The sequence below is a fragment of the Delphinapterus leucas genome, chromosome 21 (assembly GCF_059928025.1).
Source record: "Delphinapterus leucas isolate spDelLeu-1000000601 "Yukka" chromosome 21, BTC_Dleu_Yukka2, whole genome shotgun sequence".
Classification (NCBI taxonomy): domain Eukaryota; kingdom Metazoa; phylum Chordata; class Mammalia; order Artiodactyla; family Monodontidae; genus Delphinapterus; species Delphinapterus leucas.
This window is the reverse complement of record NC_143149.1, coordinates 17,469,121-17,494,043: the sequence shown is the minus strand read 5'-3', so window position 1 is coordinate 17,494,043 and position 24,923 is coordinate 17,469,121. Positions and strand designations below refer to the sequence as shown.

The following is a 24,923-nucleotide window of genomic DNA, read 5'->3' as shown; positions in this document are numbered from 1 at the left end:
CACGACCTCAGGACAACTGAACTCAACTTCACAAGAACTTCTTTTCTTTCAGGAGCATGGCCTTCCCCATCTTGTTTTTTTGTTGTTGTTTGTTTTTTTTGAGTTGCTTCTGAAAGCGAATATATTTTCAGACCACATAAAATATGGAGATTAAAAAGTAATTAAGAATATATGTGTACTTACAATAGCTAAGACACAGAAGTAACCTAAGTGTCCATCAACAGATGAATGGATAAAGAAGATGTGAGATATATATGTGTGTGTGTGTGTGTGTGTGTGTATATATATACATAAAATAAGAGTATTAGCCATAAGAAAAAATGAAATATTGCCATTTGCAGCAACATGAATGGACCTAGAGATTACCATACTAAGTGAAGTCAGACAAAGACAAATATATGATATCACTTTTATGTGGATTCTAAAAAATAATACAAATTAACTTATTTATGAAACAGAAACAGACTCACAGACATAGAAAACAAACTTATGGTTACCAAAGGCGAAGGGGGGGTGCAGAAATTAGGAGTATGGGATTAACAGATACACACCACTATATATAAAATAAACAATAAGGATTTCCTGTATAGCACAGGGAACCATATTCAATATCCTGTAATAAGCTATAATGGAAAAGAATCTGAAAAAGAATAATATGCATAACTTTGCTGAACTCCTGAAACTAACACAATATTGTAAATCGACTATAGTTCAATTTTTAAAAACAGAAAAAAAAAACCATATATATTCCTTAGAAAACCAGAACTCAAATTTGTTTATGTACGGCTAGGAGCTACCTACTGGACAGTGCAAATCAAAGCATTTCTGGTGATAATAAATCGTGGTTGATACTCAGTGAACCCTTGTTTCATTCCAGATTCTGTTCTGGTTAAATGTACTGACCCATCTAGTAAGCATCATGACAGGTCTCCTTGCACAGATGAGAAATCTGAGGCAAAGGGATATTTTGCAGCGATCCCAGGGTCACACAGCTAGGAGGTAGGGAGTCTGGCTTTCACCACCACGCACTCTGCCCCCGCTCCAAGGCAGACCCTTCTCTCTTCTCCCCAGACAGGCCGCTTTTGTATATTTTCTTTCCAACCATCCCCCTAATCTTTTTTTTTTTTCAACAGAATTTTTCCTCCTTACAGCTTTCTTAGATCATCCCATTTGTTCCTTCATCTGTCAATGGCGTTCAGCATGGACACTTCAGTGCTCCTAAATGTGTGTCTGGAGGACCAACAAAGCATCTCACCACCAGCAAAAGGCTGCAATAATACACAGGCAGCCTAAGGTCAAAACTCAAGTTTCCAGCTTCCTTTGATTACTACTGAAATGACTCATCTACTAGAATGATAAGATAAGGGTCATATTTTAAGTACCCAACTTTTGAGTTAGACATGCACTCTTTCTTGTAAAAAAGAAGCGAGAAGACTGGGGTTTATCAGTGAGATAAGCTATGTCTATTTCATTCTCTCTCGATGTCGTATTTCTAAATTTGAAAATTGAGCATACTGAGATTTCAACGAAGAAAATGCACACATACAGGTACATGTACACGCAACACACACACTCACACACACAGCACAGACACTTCCAGTAAAAACGGTTTCTTGTCATCTTAGCAAATTGAACAGACAGCATATTAAATTGACATCCTGTTCTGGGAACGGTCGGCTCAACACTGACATATGTTTTCCATCTCTAAGTACCATTTTCATGACTCAGGCTTCTGATATCATAATGTTAACCACAAATGCAATTTGTTTAAGATGCCAAGAGAATCTCTTGAGAAAGCCTCAGTTCCTTCAGTGAAAGAAGAGCTAAGGAAGATGGGGTAATAATGGAAGTTAAATTCCATTTGCTAAATGCCTACAAATAGGTTTAAAGGTAGAAGAAGAAAACCATTCTATGATTGCAGGGAGTTTTCTATGTATGGGCTCATTCTTGCTGTCATTGGGAAGAGGTGAGGAAACTGCACATAAATTAATGCAAGAATAACTTGTCACCGACATTAAGAAGATCACTCTTGAATTGGGAGACATCAGAATGGGTTGCCACTGAAATAATGAAATTTTCTCTTTCAGTTAATTTTTTTTGGGGGGGGGTTCGCGGGTCTCTCACCGTTGTGGCCTCTCCCGTTGCGGAGCAAAGGCTCCGGACGCGCAGGCTCAGCGGCCATGGCTCATGGGCCCAGCCGCTCCGCGGCATGTGGGATCCTTCCGAACCGGGGCACGAACCCATGTCCCCTGCATCGGCAGGTGGACTCTCAACCACTGCACCACCAGGGAAGCCCTCTCTTTCAGTTATTTTTAAGGAAAAGGGTGATCAACCATACCTTTGGCCCAATTTACCTAAAATTCTACATGCGGGCAGAGAAACACATTTTTGTCAGTCAAAGCTCAGTCTTGTTAATGTGGGCAAGCTTCTTGCCCAGAGGCCAGCTCAGGAGAAGCCCTCAGCTAAGAACTGTCTACTCTGAGAAATTAAGAAATACCATTAACAAAGTTGTAAATTTTACTGAATATTTCCCATTCATAAGGTTTTGTTCCCCTCATCTCCATCTCTTGCAAAATACACAGCAGAATGTTTAGTAATCAACATTATTAAGATAAGTTAAGTAAGGTAGGTAAATTAAAACCAACAACAACCAAAGTAGGGCTTTGAGAAATCTCCGGTCCTTACAGAATCTGAACTGGGAGAAAATACTTATGTGCTTTGGGAAGGCCAAATCCCTGATTTTCCACCCACTCTTAAAACAAACACGTTAAATACTCCACTGGCTTTTCACGTCGCAAAGTCTAGGCCATCACATCCAACATAAAACGCCTTTTGCTGATCGTGGCCTGGCACCTTCAACAGGGGATGCATTGAAGGCTTTGCCCCTTGGGGCCTCATGACTAGGAGGGCAAAAGAGCTCCCCCAACAAGAAGCAAACCCTCAGCATGCCTTTGGATGGTGGGGCGGGGGGAGGAAACTGAATGTGCACCTCTAATTAAAAAAATTTTCAGAAAAGCTTATGTGGAAATCATTCTAGCACTTCCTTTATTTACCTACCTAAATCATATAACTGCTAAACAAGGGCAGACTTCTATTTAGAAAGAAAAATGGCAATTTCTCAAATACTACATTAAACTAAGAATGAGTAGCATTTTGTCTGTGGTTCTAAGAAGGCCAAGTCAGTGTTTCAGGACTAAGCAGAGGCGCATGAGCTCCACCCAAGCACAGAGACACACAGATGGGATTGACCTTATCTTATTTTAGCATCATTGTCCAGCGCACGCCTTAGCACAGGGCAGCATGCATGTGTGGCTGCAATCGACTGATACCTACTGCTCTCATCAACTCCTTCCCGCTCAGATAATCCCCCTTTCTACTCCTGGAGAAGACATGGGCCATCAAGTGGCAACTCTTTCAACCTGGAAGCACCAAGCCTACAAATGGCCTTGTCTCGGCATCTAACCTCTGCTCCTTCCTCCCGTAAGAAAGGAAAGCGTGTTCATTCCACCAAATAAGAGAGCCTTCGGGCAGAACAAAGCAGTTAGGAAAACAGAAAAGAAAACATGGGGGCATTCTCTCTTATTATTGACTAACTGGGAAAAACCGAAGGTAATTTATACTAAAATCAAAAGTACTTTAAAAATCGAGGGCTTCCCTGGTGGCGCAGTGGTTGAGAGTCCGCCTGCCGATGCAGGGGACACAGGTTCGTGTCCCGGTCCGGGAAGATCCCACGTGCTGCGGAGCGGCTGGGCCCCTAAGCCATGGCCGCTGAGCCTGCGCGTCTGGAGCCTGTGCTCCGCAACGGGAGAGGCCACAACGGTGAGAGGCCCGCGAACCACACACAAAAAAAAAAACTAAAGGAAACTTGTAACAACCAATGTAAAACCTGAATAATCCAATTACATTATTGACTGTTATGCAAATTTTTTTAAAAATCGAAAGGAAACACAAACATGAATTAGCATCAGCAGAATGTGAAGGATGAGGAAGGAAAGGGAAAAGTCACCAGCAGTCACTGGAAGAACACAGAGGTTTTAGAACCCAAAGTAAACCCTAACCCTTAACTTTAGAAAGTTAAATTGCTCTACACGCCCTAATGAACTCAGGCAACTGAAAATAAACGTAGTTGAAAAACCATTTAAAGAGGGGTGAGAAGATAACACAGCTATTAATTGGACTTTGCATATTAAAAAAAAATGAGAACTTTCTTGTCTATTTTGAACAAACAAGTGCTCAAATTAAACATCAGGATTGTGGAAGCTAACACATAGTAAAAAAGGGCTATGGGACCCGGAGATTAGTATCATCAATAAAAAGGAAATTGTTACTGTAAAAATTGCTTGAGTGGCACTGACTGAGATAAGAACAGTAAAAAGTTAAATTAGGCAAATTAGACTATATCAATCCTGAGATTTTTAAAAATCACAATAAACATGCTGAAGAATTAGGGACTAGGATGGGCTGAAAAAATACTGCAATTTAATAAAAAGTGGGAAAATAAACAAAAGAGATGGCTTAAATATTAAAGGACCCAAGAATGCTACAGAGGGAAAGATAATTGATACAAAAAAATAAACAGCAGGAGGCTAATTAGAGGGAGGAGAAAAGAAAGAACATGGGGAAAATGGAAACCCTCTGAGAAACAGGGGTCTTCAAATCAGAAAAATGTATAACCTTATTAGTACATCAGATCTACAGCATTAATTTCTTTTCTCATTTGGGCCACAGCCCTATTTTAACTTATCTCTTTACGAAGAATTAAGGAGCTTACTGGATTTGGCTACGTTATTTTTTGGCTGGGATCTTTTAGAGTCCATGACCAAATTCTGACCAATCTGAATTCATATGAAAGACAAACCAATAAAATCTAGACAAATTTTTTAGTCATTTGATTTACCCTTATCCCAGAAATCGTAATTCGGTGAAGACAGACTCGCAAGAGCTTTGAAGCTATCTCCTTCACAGGCCTTGACTGAAATGGACTCCCAAACATTTCTTCTTTTGTTAAAAAAAAAAAGTGTCCTCTACAGGACCTTAGCTGTGCCCATAAGGGGAGCTGAAAACACATGATTTGTGCTGGTGACCAACCACAATAACCCCAGAGATGGATATTGTGCTGCTGGAATTCAAAGTCATTTCCCCACCAAACACACACACACACACACACACACACACACACACACACACACACACACACACACACACACACACATACCCCTCTTCTGAAATATCTTGAGGAGTGCAAAGGTGTAATTTGTAAAAGGTCCTGGGATGGTCTGAGAAGCCACCACACTCCTGGTGGAAACTCCCTCCACCTTGCCTCACCTCCACCCAGATTCAACACCCTGCTTCCACGGTGACAGGCTGTAATATGTCCTAATTTTAGCACTGCCTTTAGCATTAAACTGTGAAGCTGCTTGGATTCTATTTCCTCTTCCTATACTCATGAAAGTACTAGGTTTTACATAAACTGGCATTTCTAATTCCAATCTTCCACAATGCTGGTGGCTTTTTAAAAAATCTTCTAAGGTAATGGCTTTAATTCAATTAATGACTATAATTTCTTTCTTTGGTCTCTGGCTACAGCTAATACTGAACTCCCAAAACTTCATCTTTAAGAAAAAGTGTATATTTTTAAAAGCAGGGGAACACAGTGATTTTCCTCCCTGGGGACCCTCGCAATGTGAATCTGGGCACTCACTGTCATCTGGGGCCAGAGCCCTCACCGCCACTGTGATCTACTCTTCCAGTGCCTCAGCCCTTTCCCAGTTCTCTGGGCTATTCCTAAATCCCATTAATCCGGTCAGAGCACATTTATCATCCAGTACATCCATTAATCAGTGACACAGAAACTGCTGGCGCGCAATTCCCCTTGCATTCTCTGCTACATGCAACCTCACGTACATCTTCCCAGAACTTCTGTTCCAATTATAGTGCGCCCTCCAAAAAGTTCAACTGCTTTTCTGGCTAACTCGGCAGTTCTTTTCAACACACTGAAATGAAAAAGCCTCAACGGGCTGACTTGAAAGGGGAGCAAAGTCAAGTTCATAATGATCAGATTCTGATGTTCCCATCACGTAACTTTAGCTCTCAGCTCTCAACAGACAATACAGTTGTATCATAAGAACCTGAGGACCCAACCAAATGCTTTGAAGAGTTTACAATCAAACTTCTTGTCCTGAATCAAAAAGCATTTAGTAAAGTAACTATAAGCACACGTCCTATCTCCCTTATTAATGACTTCTGGGTAAACACTACCATGGATGTTACTCTTATACAAATGATCTCCTTTCACTGTATACTTCCAAGACACTGAACGAAGGAACCCTACAGTTCACACAAGCCACGTACACTAGAAACACCTGTGTAGATTTTCATACATTTACAGCATAGTAAGCTATAAATTTCTTAAGACTTAAAGCATAATAAGCTATAATTCTAAAGACCCTACGTTGAGGGATATATAACCAGAGAGTAACTGATAGCATATATTTTTCAAATCAGCCATTCTTCCCACAACACTTAAGGAGGTTTTGTTTAGGAGAATCAACATATACATACCCCGAACATTCACTGATGCTAACAAAGGTCTAGTTATGCCAACCTTGGGAAATACATATCACTATCAAAAAGCAACAGAAACCAAACCTTAAAAGCCCCCAAATAGGGAAAACTGCCCTAGACCTGTTTGATATCAATGTTTTCCACACAAAACCATTTGTGGGTTTTGTCTTAGGGCTCAGTCAAGGTGGCTTGACTACCACAGTATCAGAAGGGCATACTTTGGGATGATTTCACCCCGAAAGTGAAGCACAACTAAAACCCCCTCCAAGATAAAAACTATGACTAATGAAAGAAGCTCATACAGTAAGTAACTCAGACAGAGGCGCCCCCCCAAAAGACAAGGAACTCTATCAGTCAGATTTCTTGGCCTCATCTGAAGGCTGGGATAATTCCTAAAGTACTGTAATTATGAAGGATTATCCATATTTCTTCAACACAATCTGTGAATGTCTTAAGAGTGGGTCCAAGCTGAATGCCGAGCCGCTCTGCCCTACCTGGCCTTGCAAGGCGGATGAGAGAGATGTAAACGTCATGGCAGTCCCTTTCCTGAGGGATGATGAGCTGTAAGAGCTGAAAGTTCTTGCAGCGAATGAGCAGAGGGCACCCGGTAGCCGTTGTCGCCTGTTTCTCGATGGTGGAAATCTGACTGTGAAGAATCTACCACCAAAAGTTAATGTGGGTAAACTAAGCACAAATAACAGATACATAGGACAAAAAGTAACACAGATCTCTGAGCCACACACATAGACAAGAAACACTCCCTGACCTTCAGCTGGCTTGCACTCAGATGACAAGAATCTACGTGTTTGGGGTAAGAGCCCACTGTCTGAATTTAACATTTTATTCTTCAGTGCCAAGCTTTCTGATATCCAAGCTAATTATATGAAGCAAACTATTCGGCATACAATTCTGCACAGGTCCAGGTAAGGGAACATTTGGGCCGTCAAATGTTGAAATGCACTGAGTAGCTAAAATTAAACAAGGTCATGAGAAGTTAGTAAAGTAAACCTTGCAATCAACAAAAGTTAGAGACAGCTCCACTGGGAGGTGCCACCATGCTCCTCAACTCCACATGGAATGCTCTCAAGTTCAACAGCAACGTGAGATTGTTGTTTTCGAAGCTCTTGGTGGTCAGGCAGGCTACAGAAGAGATTTACTTGAAAGGAAATCATGCTGAAGTGCTCAGGCGTTTCAGGAGGGTCTCTCTCTGTTCAGCCCTCAGTGGCAACACTTCATTCTTTAAATTCCTCTCCACTAAGTAGTGCCTGCCACCTTCTGCTGAAAAGATAAAGTCTACAGACTACAGAAAAGGCAAAATCTACAACTCAGGGACTCTGGTTCTGGTCATAATGTCATGGTTGGGTGGCTATATAAAATAAGAACATCTAATGGTCTCATTATTATGTAGCAGAAATACCTGATGATGGGACTGTTCCCTAGACTTTTTTTTCTTTTTTAAGTTATGAGAAAACCACAGACAACATAATAAGATGACTAAACGGCCTGCATTACAGGATGCTACAAATGAAGTGGATTGCAAATAAAGCACTGTGGAAATGCTGTATCTGGTACACTAACATTATTGAATCTCTACTTGACAGCTGTGACACGAAGCACTTACAGCTCTGGCTATTTCTATGTCTCTGATGATGTTCAAATAATTGGTGCTTAAAATGAGTAAACAGATCAAGTGGATGTGCCCCTTTACAGAAAAAAGGCAAGACCCACGTTCCAAGAAGAGTCCTCTGAACACCCAGACGCCAAATCCCACCCTCCTCACCCTAAGGACAAACAAAAAAAGAGGGGGTCAAAACTTGTTACTTAAAACAATGGAAAACACATAAAGCCAACAATAAGGAATGCATACCCATGTTTCTTTCCTTGTGTCAGGTGCATTTTCCACAAATATGACATGAGTAGCCGTCAAATACAAAGTACCAAGGGCCGCCTTTTTAGAAGATATTCGATCTACCAAGCGGACATTTTCAACCTAGAGAAATCAATGTGACAGGGTTAGAGGAGAGCAAAAAAGCTATTCACAAAAAGCAATCAGTAAGTAATCTCGAGCTTAATCCAAATATGATTTTGAAAATTCTCCCAATAATAAAAACCAAAACTTTCCCTCTTAATTAGATCTCACAATGATTCTGTATATCAAAGGATAAAAATTCACCAATTCCTTAAATGTACCACAAAATAGTTATAGACCCTATTTTTTTTTTAAGATCTTTACTGGAGTATAATTGCTTTACAATGTTGTGTTAGTTTCTGCTGTTTAACAAAGTGAATCAGCCATATGCATATACATGTCCCCATATCCCCTCCCTCTTGCATCTCCCTCCCACCCTCCCTATCCCACCCCTCTAGGTGGTCACAAAGCACCGAGCTGATCTCCCAGTGCTATGCGGCTGCTTCCCACTAGTTATCTATTCTACATTTGGTAGTGTATGTATGTCCATGCCACTCTCTCACTTTGTCCCAGCTTACCCTTCCCCCTCCCCTTGTATAGATCCTATTCTTTAAGAATACCCTTTCTGTGTTTTAAATAGGTCAACATTTTTACTTCACTGTAATTATGTAATTTTAAGGCAGGAAGCATACACATGAAAGTTGAGTTTACACATTAACTATATATGAATAGCATTCTATTAAAAAAATAATGTATTTTCCTATGTGTTTCTCAGTTGTAGAAATGGCCCCAAGGTTATCTGCTTCCATATAAACTAGTAGGAAATACAAATATACATACAGGAGCAAAAAGTATCAGAAGAATGTTCTGCAATGCTTAGCAAGAAAATCTACCAAATTAAGATGCTAATATTTATAATAAAATCTTTCTAATAAATAGAATTCTCACCCCTGAGCTAAAATTCAAACTGCTACAGGAGACTTCTGGAAACAACTTTTATCAAGCATACATCTCTGAAATGTAGAGTAATTTCAAGAATATGTGCATCGGGGTCATTTCAATATGAAATGTAAAGGAAATGACAAGACAGTTTCTACAAACGAAAAAAGCAGCAATGACGACTCCAATAAGGCAGAGCCACCCCAAACACTCGATGAACATTCTAGTAAGGATGGCAGTGCTTAGCAATGCTACTTACTACTGCCAAGGATTAACCATCTACAAAAAGATATACTACCAAACGTAAGGTAGACAGCTAGCGGGAAGCAGCCGCAAAGCACAGGGAGATCAGCTTGGTGCTTTGTGACCACCTAGAGGGGTGGGATAGGGAGGGTGGGAGGGAGACACAAGAGGGAGGGGATATGGGGATATATGTATATGTATAACTGATTCACTTTGTTATAAAGCAGCAACTAACACACCATTGTAAAGCAATTATACTCCAATAAAGATGTAAAAAAAAAAAGAAAAAGACACTGGCTCAACCCTCATCCCTCAAATCAGGATGGTGACTTGCTTCCATGAGGCAGCTGAGAGACTAGTGAATCATATGTGCTCCATTCTTTCGTCTGATATAGAAGCTGTTGTGCTGATGCAGTTGGAGAGCCCAAGGCTTCTCAACCGCTCCAGGAAGCCCTGCGGGGACAGCGGACTAAATGGACACCCCTCAGGACCGTCAGGACAACTCCAAGGGCAAACATCACTCCACACATTCCACTGCCTCAGTTTCCTCTGAGCCCTTAGAACCAAACTAGCCTTCTGGGAATAGTACTTGAGGGTGTTGTCCCACTTCTTCCCAATTTCCAGGGGTCTAATGAGGCAAATAAAGAATCAGGTATTTACTATATTTGGGGGGCATACAATTTATGCGGGGGGTGGTTGCATCATTCCTGAGGCCTTGTGAATGTCTATGTGTATCAAGAATGGTCATTCAACAGCAGTGTTCTTAACCTACCAGCTTATGGCTTCAAAAAATACTTCTTTTGAGGGCTTCCCTGGTGGCGCAGTGGTTGAGAGTCCGCCTGCCAATGCAGGGGACATGGGTTCGTGCCCCGGTCCGGGAGGATCCCACATGCCGCGGAGCGGCTGGGCCCGTGAGCCATGGCCGCTGGGCCTGCGCGTCCGGAACCTGTGCTCCGCAACGGTAGAGGCCACAACAGTGAGAGGCCCGCGTACCGCAAAAAAAAAAAAAAAAAACTTCTTTTGTTACTACAGTGCTCCACATTCTTTCACATGGTTATTCATCAGCCTGTCTCTTTCGTAAATGGTCCTCACATCATTGGTTTACTTTCATACCAGGTGGTCATCATTTCTTATACATTCATGAAAACTGTTTATATAGTAAGGATAGTAGCCTATGGCTTAATTGTTATTTGTATGTTTTATAACTGCCTCTTTACCAAACTCTTTTACTAGTTCTAATAATTCTTTCACCAAAGTCTCTTGGATGTTCCAAGTAGACAGGAATATTTTCCGTAATAATTTCTCTCTTCCTTTCCAATATTTATAACTTCATTCCCCTTGTTTAATGGCATTAACTAGAACCTTCAGAATAACAGTAAATAACAGTGGTAACAACACTCTTGTGTTGCTTTTCATTGGTTTAATAACAGTTTTATTGAGACAGAATTCAGATACCATACAATTCACCCATTAAGAGTATACGACTCAACGCTTTTTAGTATATTCACAGCACTGTGTAGATCATCACTGTGCAACCACTACTACCGTCAATGTTAAAGCATTTTCATCACCCGAGGAGGAAACCCTGTTCCCAGTAGCAGTCAGCCCTCTTTCCCCACTAACCACCTCAGCACTAGGCAACCATCAATCGACTTTCTGTCTCTATGGATTTGCCTATTCCAGACACTTCATATGAACTGAATCGTACAGTCTGTTGTACTCTGTGACTGGTTTATTTCACTTAGCATCATGTTTTCAATCCGTGTTTCAATCAAAGTTCATCCATTTGTAGAATGTGTCAGTACTTCATTTATTTTTACTGTCAAAAATATTCCATTATATGGATATACCACATTTTAATTTATCTATTTGTCAGCTGATGGACATTAGGGTTGTTTCTACCTTTGGTTATTATTACTATTATTTTTTTAATTATTTATTTATTTTTGGCTGTGTTGGGTCTTCGTTTCTGTGCGAGGGCTTTCTCTAGTTGCGGCGAGCGAGGGCTACTCTTCGTTGTGGTGTGCGGGTCTCTCACTATCGCGGCCTCTCTTGTTGCGGAGCACAGGCTCCGGACGCGTAGGCTCAGTATTTGTGGCTCACGGGCCTAGCTGCTCCGCAGCATGTGGGATCTTCCCAGACCAGGGCTCGAACCCGTGTCCCCTGCATTGGCAGGAAGATTCTCAACCACTGCGCCACCAGGGAAGCCCTGGTTATTATTAATAATGCTGCTATGAACATTCTTATACAAGTTTTTTCTCATACAAGTTTTTATGAGGACATATGTTAGGTGTATATATACCTAGGAATGGAATTGTGCCAGTTCATATGTAACTCTCTGTTTAACCTTTTGAGGAACTCCCAGACTATTTTCCAAATCCAAAGTGGTTGTATCATTTTACATTCCCACCACCAATCTAAAAGGGTTCTAATTTCTCCATGTCTTTGCCAACCCTTGTTAAATAATTTTTTTTGATCATAGCCATCCTAGTAGGTATGAGATAGTATCTTGTGACTTTTAGTTGCATTTCCCTAATGGTTAATGATGCTAACATCTTTTCATGTGCACATCTGTTTTTAATGGGAACACTTCCTATATTTTACCCTTGAGTTTGATGTTGATTTTTTTAAAAATCACATAGTGGAAGTGACCTACTCCTATAAGAGTTTTGATTTTTGAAAATGAGGAATGAACATCATGCCTTTTAAATATATATTTGGATGAATATTTACTTTTTTATTTTAGTCCTGTGCTATTAATAATAGTAATAGATTTCCTAATCCTTAAAGAAGTCTTGGATCTTGGTATATGATCAACTTGGAATCGGTGTGTTAGTGTTTCAATACTCCTTATATTTTATCTGCTATAATTGTTTTATTCTTGTTTTCCCTTTTGGTTTTTTTGCATCTATGCTTTTAAGAAATCATTACAGTTAAAATTACATAAATTAATTAGGAAGCTTTCAACATACAAATTACTATTTGAAAGAAATATGGGTACTTCTTTATTCAGAAACAAGACTTTAATAATTCATTCAATTTTTTGTGCAATTATAGATCTGTTCAACGTTTCTATTTTTTACTAAATCTCATTTTGATAGCTATTTTCTTTTCAAATTATCTTATTGCCGATTTTCAAATTCTTTACAATCTTTTAATTCTTGTCTGTGCGTAAATCCCTCTCTCCTTACCCCTTCTCTCATTCCTAATATTGTGAACTATGTTCTTATTTCTTTGTGATTAGGTATGCATATGTTTTTCTTCTAAGTAACAGGTCTTGGATTTATCAAGTTAATTTTTCTCTTTTCCAATCATTACTTTCTGCTTGTGTTTGTTAATAAATGTTTTAACATGCTTTCCTTGAGTATATCATGTGGTTTTTGTTTCTTTGTTCACTTTAATTTTTTTTATAATTTTTTTTTTCTTTTTGGCTGTGCCATGAGGCATGTAAGATCTTAGATCTCTCCCGTTGCAGAGCACAGGCTCCGGACGCGCAGGCTCAGCGGCCATGGCTCACGGGCCCAGCCGCTCCGCGGCATGTGGGATCTTCGCGGACCGGAGCACGAACCCGTGTCCCCTGCATCGGCAGGCGGACTCTCAACCACTGCGCCACCGGGGAAGCCCTTTATTTCTTCTTTGACCCAAGAGTTCTTAAAGAGAATATTTTTCAATTCCCACGGGATTGGATTATGGTATTTAAATTTTTGTCATTAAACATTCTATTCTGAAGTGACTATGAGAAAGATATCATGGAAGAGACTGTGGGAGGAGAAAAGCAAGGGGATATATTATTTTTAGGACATTTCTATGGGGAAAAACTCATTTGCATGCTGAAATGTGCCTAGCTAAATTAACCAGAGGTCCAGGATTGATATACCAATTAAAAATATCTAAAAACAGAATGTAAATAATTCTCTCTGCACTTAGAACCAATGAAACAAAACTTTATTAGGGTAACCACATTGAACATAAGATAATATTTTGAAGCCAAAGTATTTAGTATGAATTATTCTCCCTATAGAAGTGAAGAAAGCTATACCACTTAGATTATTTTTAGAAAACCTCAGTGGAACAGAAGAAGGTTTGCAGATGGTGGTAGGTTAAAAAACTTAATGAGATTTTTTCCATGTCTTTTTGTTAACTTTGGATGCTGCCGCAGGAAAATTACATTTCAAGATTTGGCAATCGTTCTCACAGGTCTCACAGCTGTCAAAAGTAAGGCTGAAGGGGAGGGAGGGGGAAAAAAATGAGGGAAACACCAACAGCATGATTTCCCAGTGATGTAATAAAAGAAATGAGTAATAAAAATTAAAATCCCGTAATCTGAGAATTTCTGTGAAGATGAGAGCACTAAAATTGGGACCACCACGTGGTTTACACTAAGGCAGCCAGAACATTCTTGACTGTGATGCCAGAGTCAGTCAATTCTAGAAAAAATGAAATAAATCTCAAGAGTTTGGGCGCCATCATGAAGACCCATTGGTTCAATAACTCTGCCTCACTGTCGAGCTGATTTAATTCTACCTCACCTACACATGTAATAAACTATATGGTAATAAGGCTTCTTTCATACTTGGAGAGATAATGACTCTTAGGAAACCACCAGCTTCTCTTTTTTTAGATATAAATTAATTTTATTTATTTATTTTTGGCTGCGTTGGGTCTTCGTTGCTACGCACAGGCTTTCTCTAGCTGTGGTGAGTGGGGCTACTCTTCATGGCAGTGTGTGGGCTTCTCATTGCGGTGGCTTCTCTTGTTGTGGAGCACGGGCTGTAGGCTCACGGGCTTCTGTAGTTGTGGCACATGGGTTCAGTAGTTGTGGTGCACGGGCTTAGTTGCTCCACGGCATGTGGGATCTTCCTGGACCAGGGCTTGAACCCGTGTCCCCTGCAGTGGCAGGTGGATTCTTAACCAGTGCGCCACCAGGGAAGCCCAGGAAACCACCAGCTTCTTAAGACAAAGTTATTGCAATTCATTTGCATGTTCCTGGGAACACCACGCTTAAGACACACTTGGCATTCGTGCTCTGCAAATGGCAATTCATCTATGCAAAAGATATTACACGATTATCATTAACTCTTGAGTGTACATTTTTCACTTTCTGACATTTCCAAAAATGGGATGTATCTTATGATTAATGTGGTAAGAAGCCACTGTGGCATTTAACTGGCAGCACTTTTTCTTTCTCTGTGGTAAATAAAATCTCAGTGCATTTTACAATCACTGATGTCTTAGGTTTGCTGAAATGCAGTTAAGTTATTAGTCACTGGCATATAAATTATATTTGAAATCATGGGACTGAAAGAGGTTACCTCGGGAGAGCATGCAAAGTGACAAGAGGAAAGACCTGAGGGCATCCAACACTTAAAGCTCTGAAGGAAGAGGAGGAATCAGAAAAGCAAACTTGGAGGCATGGCCAGTTAGGAGGAAAATCAGGAGAGCGTGCTGTCAGGGGAGAGGGTGCAGAGGGAGTGGTTTAAAAGGAGAATGTTTATGCCGATTGCTGCTGAGAAACCAAGTAAGGCAAGAACCGTAAAATGCCCACTGGACTCAGCATCACGGAAGATGCAGAAGGGGTCGTGGGAGCCCTGGGATCAGAAGCCGTAACACAACGGCTGGAGGAGTGAACTCATTAGAGCCGAGAAAGTGGAGATTCTACTCTTTGTGGAAGTAAGGGCAGAAGCCAGAGCTGGGAACCTGACCACTCAAACTCCATCCCGGAGCAGCAAAAGACCAAAGCATGCAAAGAGCTTTCCAGAAGCAACAGGCAGGTCAAGACAAAGCAGCCTATGAGGGTTGCCAACCAGGGGGCGTCTCACACTGTGATGCACACAGGAAATAAAGTAACTCCCATTCGGAGGAAACTGTGAGAAATACGTTTTAAAGGATTAGAAAAAGGAGATGAGGATCACTGGGCAAGGATTTGTTTATCCTGCTTGTACTGAAGTCTCCCCAGTCCTACAAAGCTTCTCCTCCAGCTTTTAAAACTGGTCTTTTTAAAAATTAAGAAACATGCTTATGTATGCAATGTTTAAAAATTCAGAAATACAGAAGAGGGAAAGAAACTCACCCTAGGCCCATAATTGAAACACAAGCACTGGGACTTCCCTGGGCGCAGTGGTTAAGAATCCACTTGCCAATGCAGGGGACACGGGTTCAATCCCTAGTCCAGGAAGATCCCACATGCTGCGGAACAACTAAGCCCGTGGGCCACAACTACTGAGCCCGCACTCTAGAGCCCGCGAGCCGCAACTACTGAGCCCACGTGCCACAGCACCTGAAGCCCACGCGCCTAGAGCCCATGCTCTGCAACAAGAGAAGCCACCGCAATGAGAAGCCCACTCACCACAACGAAGACCCAACTCAGCCAAAAACAAATAAATATTTTTAAAAACCACAAGCACTGTGAATCTTTCGGTGTATTTTAGAAAATATTTATACCTTAATTTAAGCATTTTTTGATTACGTGGCAAAGTGCCAGGGGAAAGAAACCCAGGGATGGGGAGGAAAAATCTAATCTCTGCCGTTGCTTTACTGAACCTTTCCTTTGCCCCAAATCTTCAGGAGAGTAGGTTGTATACTGTACTGCCTTGATGGGTTGGACAAGGGCTGTGTAATTAAGTAAGGGGCGGGTTTTAATACAACACAGCTGAGTCATGGACCAGAGGTGCCTAAATGGATGGTGAAACAATCTATAACCTGAACTAATTCAGTCGGAGCAGAAGATTATGCTAGAGGAGACTGTGAAAGTGCAAACATCCAAGGGAACCGGCAGAAATTCTGGGAAGAGCTTTGGAATTCTGAAGGGAATAGAATGGAGGTGTTCAAAATAACTACCAACATGGCATGGGTCAGGCCAATCCCAGCCGTCAGTTGGCTCATGTAAATGTTACCAAAATAATAATAATAAAAACAACAATTAAACATTTTTGGAGAACTTACTCTCTGCCATGCACTGTGCTGTCACTGCATATCTGACCTCAGTTAATCCCCACAATAACCCCATGAGTTAGGTCCTCACATAATCTTCATTTCACTGTTACGTTTAGAGACCCGACAAATCTTCCCAGGTCACACGAGCAGTACATGGGAAGGCTCAGCTTGGAGCTAAGGTCTATCCAGCTCCAAAGGCCAAGCTCACAGGTCACCGAGGCTGTGGATCCCTGGTGAATGCCTATGAGGTCATTCTAGTTCTGTTACCCAAAATTAATATGTTTAGGATAACGAGTTAACAATTATTTTAAGCAACTTTATACATGAAATTAGTACTTGAAAACAGAATGCTGGGACTTCCCTGGTGGCGCAGTGGTTAAGAATCTGCCTGCCAATGCAGGGGACACGGGTTCGAGCCCTGGTCCGGGAAGATCCCACATGCCACGGAGCAACTAAGCCCGTGTGCCACAACTACTGAGCCTGCGCTCTAGAGCTCGTGACCCACAACTACTGCACCCGCACACCTAGAGCCTGTGCTCCACAACAAGAGAAGCCGCCGCAATGAGAAGCCCGCGCTCCGCAAGGAAGAGTAGCCCCTGCTAGGCGCAACTAGAGAAAGCCCGCGCGCAGCAACGATAGACCCAACACAGCCAAAAATTAATTAATTAATTAATTAAAAAAAAACAGAATGATTTAAGAGAAAATTATATTGTAAAACTATATTCACAAACCGCTATGAGAACATTCTTCTTTGAGATAAACCCAAAGACAAAAGGCCTGGGAATGGGCTACGGGAACCCAAATGTTGGCACGAGGACATGTTCGGGATTCTCAGAACCAAAAGAAAGAACAGTAAACATCCAATTCCACTCAACAAAATGCCTTTGTGTAGCACGGTGTTAGGTTCTGGGAAGAAGAACAAAAGGCTGAATAGGATGGAGTCTTTGTCTCATCCTGAAGAATCTTACAGACTCAATGGAGAAGGCTGTGCCCCAGTTTAATAGCCTTTTCATTCCCATCCCTGCTCTGCTGAGGTTAGATTGAGAGGAAAAAAAGCTTTCATCAGCTTTTCTAGGCCGAGGCTGAAAAGCCTCAGTGAAAACATGGGGCCCCTCCACGGCACTGCCAGGCCTGAAACAGGACACAAGTATGGCTGCATCCTTCCCCCATCCATCACAGGGAGACACAGCCTCTCCTCAGCCATTCTCCATTGCACCACCTTCTAATTTCAATCTAAATAGAACAGAAGGCTTTACTTTCTACCCTGCAGGTTGAATACTGGACTACTGAACATTTTGGGGTTCTAGAATCATCTCTGACTATCTGGAAAAGAAAAGCTGCTCTGTAGGACAGGGAGTCCAAAGTGCAGTGTAGGGTTACCTTGTAATGAAAGAAAGGAAAATGAATGGCACTGGCCACCGGTTTTGCTTAGGCTGAAGATGAGTTCTCTAACCCGTGTAAAGCAGGCTGAGGGTCACGGCCAGTCAGCTGGGGGAAGAGATCCAGAGGCTGCCGAACAGGGAGAAATCAAAATGTCTGCAGCGGCCAAAACCGAAGACAAGTTTATGTTCTAATCTAAGAAAAGCAACTAGATAAATAGTTTGTCGTGCTAAATTTGGTATCAAGACATTTTCTAAGTCCAGCAACATGAAAAGTAAAATATTTGTCTGCAAGGCAGGAGGCCTCGACTCTGGTTCTGGTTCCGGTTCCAGTTTTGAAAGGGAACCGTTGGGTGCAGACAGCTGAGTGACTCCGTCTGGGTTCTGACTCCTGTAAAGGACCTACAGGTATTTAATGCCTTCCCACACTTGCACAGGTTAACTCAGAGGTGCTTCAGAGAGACGTTAGAAAACCCAGAAAACAGCAGTTGTGAAAATACACACGATAATGACTCAATATTAAATCTCAAGAAATTTAGCCCCTCGGTAACGTGGTTGGCCAACAAAGCTCTCGCGATTTCCCAAGGAAAGGAAGCGCCAGCCTCGGCCACGGCAGATGCCACAACACTCTCTGAAAGTGGCCCAGGGGCTGCACTGCAGCCCAGCGTTCGGGGCCCAACAGAGAGAAGCCCCCGAGGGCACAGCCCGGCCTCAGGTATCCACCGTCTTGGGTGCAGAGGCTGTGCTGGCTTCAAGCAGTGCCCACTACCTGCTCACTCACTCACGAACTGCTGAGAATCACAATCAGGCCAATCCAGGACTCTTCTAGAAAAGCTGAAGGTAAAGAAGGAAGCACCATTGAGGAAGATTCCTCTCAACTTCTCCCTTGAGCAGAAGGGACGAAAGACGGGTAATAATAACAACAACACTACTCACATTAACTGAGCAACTGCTGAGTGTCAGGTATCGTACGAAGTGTTGTCCGCACACTATTTCTAACCCTGGCTGAAAACTAGACATAGTGGTCCCACTGAACAAATGATAAAATACACATGCAGCCTGTAGACCTACTGCCCAAGGCCCCGCAGCTAGAAAGCGGCAGAGCCAGATTTCAGACCAGAAGTGTCTGACGCCCACACCTGTTCCCTAGATGTGCCCCCATACTTTACCCCCTCGGTCCAAGCCTAACACTGTAAATCCTCCATTTTCCCTAAAATTTCAATGACAGAGTTACACGGTTAACACGTAAAAAGTTCTGACTAGGGCTTCCCTGGTGGCACAGTGGTTGGGAGTCCGCCTGCCAGTGTGGGGTCGCGGGTTCGTGCCCCGGTCCGGGAGGATCCCGCGTGCCGTGGAACGGCTGGGCCCGTGAGCCATGGCCGCTGAGCCTGCGCATCCGGAGCCTGTGCTCCACAGCGGGAGACGCCACAACAGTGAGAGGCCCGTGTACCGCAAAAAAAAAAAAAAAAAAAAAGTTCTGACTAAAGCTAAAGCACTTATAACTCGGTGTAGAGCATTAAGTTAAAATGGCCACGTTAACGCCCTCTAGTCACTTCACTGGTCTGGAGGGGTGCATGCCCGCCATGGTACTGAGGAGGCCTGGGGAGCCTGGCTCCCACGTGGTCCCAGGACCAGCTGGCCAGAGTCATGACAGGTGCTCTGGCCTGTTTCACGTCATAAGGTGCCATGACCTTCTGGCAGCAGGAGAACCATGTCAGGAATCAAGGTGCACTTCTCACCAGCCACGCATCAATTTTAGAAATATTTCATTTATGGTAGATGTCCCTGTGACACTAAGTAGGATTATTTTTTTAATAAATTTATTTATTTTATTTATTTATTTTTGGCTGCATCGGGTCTTCGTTGCTGCAAGCAGGCTTTCTCTTGTTGCGGCGAGCGGGGGCTACTCTTCATTGCGGTACATGGGCTTCTCATTGCAGTGGTTTCTCTTGTTGTGAAGCACAGGCTCTAGGCGCACAGGCTTTAGTAGTTGTGGCACGAGAGCTCAGTAGCTGTGGCTTGTGGGCTTAGTTGCTCCATGGCATGTGGGATCTTCCCAGACCAGGGATCGAACCCGTGTCCCCTGCATTGGCAGGTGGATTCTTAACCACTGCGCCACCAGGGAAGGCCAAGTAGGATGTTTTAAGTTTGAACCCAGAGCTCCTGGACAATGAATGATTCCACCTGCGAGTAACTACATGTGTGAGAGAGAAAGAGGAAAGGCGTCCATCTCTGTAGTTATGAATAAACTGTAATTACTGACAAACAAGTTCATAACAGAGACTTCGGAGATTTCATTCTTGCTCTCACTGAATGCTCACCTCGTGTCTGTGATTCCATTTCCCCTGTTACAGTTGTGGTAACGACAGAGTTTGCAAAAAAGATGGGCTACTCAATGATAGTTGCAGAATATTTTGACATAGATGAAGAAAAAGTGAAGCAATAAAACATTCTTCAGACCACTTGGAATTGTCATAATCTCTTATAATAGGGAAAACAAGCATCTGATTTTTCCAATTGAAAAAGAAGTACTTTCAGGCTTCCCTGGTGGCGCAGTGGTTGGGAGTCCGCCTGCTGATGCAGGGGACACGGGTTCGTGCCCCGGGCCAGGAGGGTCCCACATGCCGCGGAGCCTGCGTGTCCAGAGCCTGTGCTCCACAACGGGAGAGGCCACAACAGTGAGAGGCCCGTGTACCGCAAAAAAGAAAAAAAGTACTTTCAATACTGTACTGTATATTTGAAAGTTGCTAAGCGAGTATATCTTAAAAATTCTCATCACAAGAAAAAAATTTTTAACTATATGAAGTGATGAGTGCTAATAACACTGTGGTAATCATTTTGCAATATACACATATATCAAATCATTATACTGCATACCTTAAACCAATACAATGTTCTATGTCAATTATATCTCAATAAAACTGGAAAAATAAAATCACATGGTAGGGACTTCCCTGGCGATCTAGCGGTAAAGACTTCGCCTTCCAATGCAGGGGGTGTGGTTGGATCCCTGGTCAGGGAGCCAAGATCCCACGTGCCTCGCGGCCAAAAAACCAAAACATAAAACAGACGCAATACTGTAACAAATTCAATACTTTAAAAATGATCCACATCAAAAAAAATAAAATAAAATCGCATGGTAAAATGTCATATAATAAACTTGTTTGCAAAAAAAAATTTAATTAAAGAAATTAAGAGATACACATTTTTCCTAGTTGCATAAAGTTGCTTGAACTCATAAAAGGGGGTAGTCAGGGACTTCCCTGGTGATGCAGTGGTTAAGAATCCGCCTGCCAATGCAGGGGACACGGGTTTGAGCCCTGGTCTGGGAAGATCCCACATGCCGCGGAGCAAATAAGCCCGTGAGCCACAACTACTGAGCCCTCGCGCCAACTACTGAAGCCCGCGAGCCTAGAGCCCATGCTCCGCAATGAGAGAAGCCACCGCAATGAGAAGCCCGCGCACCACAATGAAGAGTAGCCCCCCCTCACTGCAACTAGGGAAAGCCCGCGTGCAGCAACGAAGACCCAACGCAGCCAAAAATAAGTAAATAAATAAATTTATTTTTTTAAAAAAAATGGGGGTAGTCAGGAAGCTTCAGGAGTTTTCTAATCCAGCCGTTTGGTAGAAAAATCAGAAACACCAATCCTTCTCCCAAAAGGCAGATTTAATCTGTTTAAAACTATAAAACTAATGAAAGTCTTTTCCCAGGACCATTTTATTCAGAGGTCAGATATTGGAGAAGAAATGAGGGGAAGGCAAAAATCACAAAACACAATCCAAGAAAATATATGGCATGTAACCAGAAGAAATACTTAAGACATCCTGCCCTTCATAAAATTTATAAAATATCTTTGACATAACACAGAGAGAGATGCGGGTAGGATACACACATTCAGACTGCATGAAAATAATCCTATTTTCAAGCTGCCTGAAAAATTAAGTCTTTTAAAAATGTATCCCGCTATGAAGCTAAATTATTCTCTAAAACTTAGTCAATACAGTCAGATATACTACAAAGCAAGGCACCTATTAAAAATCCCTGAGATGGCTGCCACCCATCAGTTTAACCTTTGTTAATGTAATTAATTTATTAATTCATGTTATTAATTTGTTGAGTGTCTATTCCGTGCCAGAGACCCAGACCGGTTACCCAGAGACTCCTAATTAGTAACACTGCCCGCAGATTACGTGACTCCACCTCTGTCAGGACTCTTCCAGGAGCAAGAGACAGAAGTCTCAACTTCATACGGCTGCAGCCAAAAGGGATTTTAATGAAGCATTTAACCATAACGATCAGACTGGCCAGGGGTTCAAAGCCCCCAGCCCCACCCCCACCCCCGCCATCTCTCAGCAGGGGCCCCTCCATCTCTGCTGGCTCTCGGCTCTCTGCTCACGATGGCTCCAGAAACCCAGCCTCACCGGATGCGTTCCCCGCAGCCCATGCAGCCTCACTGCATTTCACTGGGTCCTACGCCTACACTTAAGCCAGTCACAGTGGTCACAGGAATGACCTGATGAGTGGCCCGGTTTGAGCCACACAAAAGCACACAAACTGTGGGCAGAGCAGGCGTGGGCCCTCAATGAGCCCGGGGGAATGCACAGTGAGCAGCCAGAGCCCGGCCCACGGCTACCATGCCCTCTGTTCCCAGCTTGTCATCCTACTTCACGCCTTTGTCACATCACTCGCTGTTCAAAGCCTCAGTGCTCCCAGTACTACTGATCAGGGCCTCCCACAGCCTGGCAGCACCTTACCTTTTCAGCAGGTTCCTTTCTTAATACCTAAAACCATCGCCAACACCATATAATAGAGGCCACTGATTATTCTCCAAAGACAGACTGAGCTACCATAATCTGCACATGCGCAGATAACCCCCATGCTGCTGCTTCCTCCGACAGCATCTACTAGCCTACAGAGCCCGCCTCCTCAATCTTACCCCCTCAAGCACCAACTTCTGTCCGGACAGAGCCAGTATCAGGCAGGTTAACTGAAGTGGGAGGGTTCAGATCTGGAAAGACTAAAACCCAGTTTGAAACAGACTCATAATCCAAGGAGTGTAGACACACCCATGGGTAGCTATTGGTAGAAAAGTTCATTCCGATAACCTTGATCTAATTTTCAAAAGTAAGAGGTAAAAGAATGAATGGGTTTATCCAGAATATTCTGTTATGCTAGTTGCACAAAAGGACAATGAAAATAAAGATTCTGAACTGTATGCATGTTATAAGGATGTTTTTAGTGTGTCAGCTTTCAAAGTGAAGAATCTACGTATTTCCCCAATTGGCTGGAAAATTTAAGACCTTTCTCCACACAAGAAATAGGTACTTGACACACTTATTTCTACAGATCTACAAATCTCCAAATAATTCCAATAAATAAGGTTATACTCTGAAAAATGTAAGTTGTGGGAAATTTGCTTTTAAAAGAAGAAAAAAGTCAGTCAACTTTCCTATATATAAAAGGATGTTTTTGGGAATCCCCTGGTGGTCCAGTGGTTAGGACTCGGCGCTTTCACTGCCATGGCCAGGTTCGATCCCTGGTTGGGGAACTAAGATCCCACAAGCCACGCGACACGGCCAAAATTAAAAAAAATTTTTGATTAAAAAAAATAAAAACAAAAGGATATTTTTATCCAGCTTAAGCCAAGGTAAAGGAAATCTCTTGATGATTTCAGATAGCCCTGAATGCCTATAAATGGGCACAATGTTGAGTTCCATCTGCCTATACAATTGTTCAAACAGTTGATTTGGGACTTCCCTGGTGGTGCAGTGGTTAAGAATCTGCCTGCCAGTGCAGAGGGACATGGGTTTGAGCCCTGGTCCGGGAAGATCACACATGCTGCGAAACAACTAAGCCCGTGCACCACAACTACTGAGCCTGCGCTCTACAGCCTGCAAGCCACAACTACTGAGCCCATATGCCACAACTACTGAAGCCCACACGCCTAGAGCCCACGCACCGCAATGAAGAGCAGCCCCCGCTCGCCACAACGAGAAAGCCCATGCACAGCAACGAAGACCCAATGCAGCCAAAGATAAATAAATAAACAAATAAATAAATAAAACAGTTGATTTGACTGACATTCAACTAAATTTTAAAAATTCCCTGAGGGGGACAATAAAGCTAAAATAGTAAGTGACACAGACCTATATAGCTACTTAAGAAATAAGATTGCTAGCAATTCTTGGAAAAGACAGAGAAAAGAAAAGGGAGCCCATTTTTGCTCAGGGGAAACTATAAACGTTATGCCAGCAGCCAAGCTCATAAATAAAGTCAGGCAGTTGAGAGATCTGCACAGGGCCCATATAATTTATTTTGGTAGGATGACCCTGGATGTGTAGGCTTAAAAGAACATGCACTGTTGAACAAGAGGACAGTCTCAGGATTTATTTCAACACCACCTTAAAATAACCTCAACCAAAAATACCATTTTCAACAAGCATAAATAAGAGAAAAAGAGGAAGAAAGAGATTAAGAGGAAAATAAATGAAGAACAGATGCTGGGCCCATTGTGACTCAAAGAATAAACCTATGGAACAACCTATTAAAGATAGCTGGCTTCAAAACAATAGTATTTTGAAAACTAGAATAATATTGGGAGAATAAGACCCAGCTAGGAGGCAATACAGAAGGCAAAGCTTATCTTATTATGATGATTTTCCTCTAAAAATATTTCTAAAACGCTTCTGAAGTTGACGTATTTTTGACAAAGGCACCACAAGCAAAGGATTAAACCATCTACTTACATAGCTCTTTGGAAACTATGGGAAACCAGTTTTCCAAGGGCAAACTGTGCCAAATGGAACTCATTGCTGGTCCAAAGAGAGGAGACAGCCTGGGCACAGAGAGAACCGAGTGGTATATCCCACTGCCCCTCCCACCATGTCCTGGCAAGTATCGGTGCCAGAGGGCAAAGGGGTACAGCCTGTCCACGCGGGCAAGGCCAGTTTCCAGC

At 42.4% G+C, this 24,923-nt stretch overlaps 1 protein-coding gene across 1 annotated transcript in view; it reads right to left on the bottom strand.

The window, feature by feature from the left end:
• Positions 1–24,923, bottom strand: part of MTMR7 (myotubularin related protein 7) — a 93,900-nt gene that overhangs the window by 48,051 nt on the left and 20,926 nt on the right. Inside the window, exons 3-4 of the mRNA XM_089903547.1 lie at positions 8,432–8,554; positions 7,059–7,221 (exon numbers count right to left, since the gene is read on the bottom strand). Coding sequence (XP_089759673.1) covers positions 7,059–7,221; positions 8,432–8,554 — 286 coding nt within the window. The remainder of the gene's footprint in view (positions 1–7,058; positions 7,222–8,431; positions 8,555–24,923) is intronic.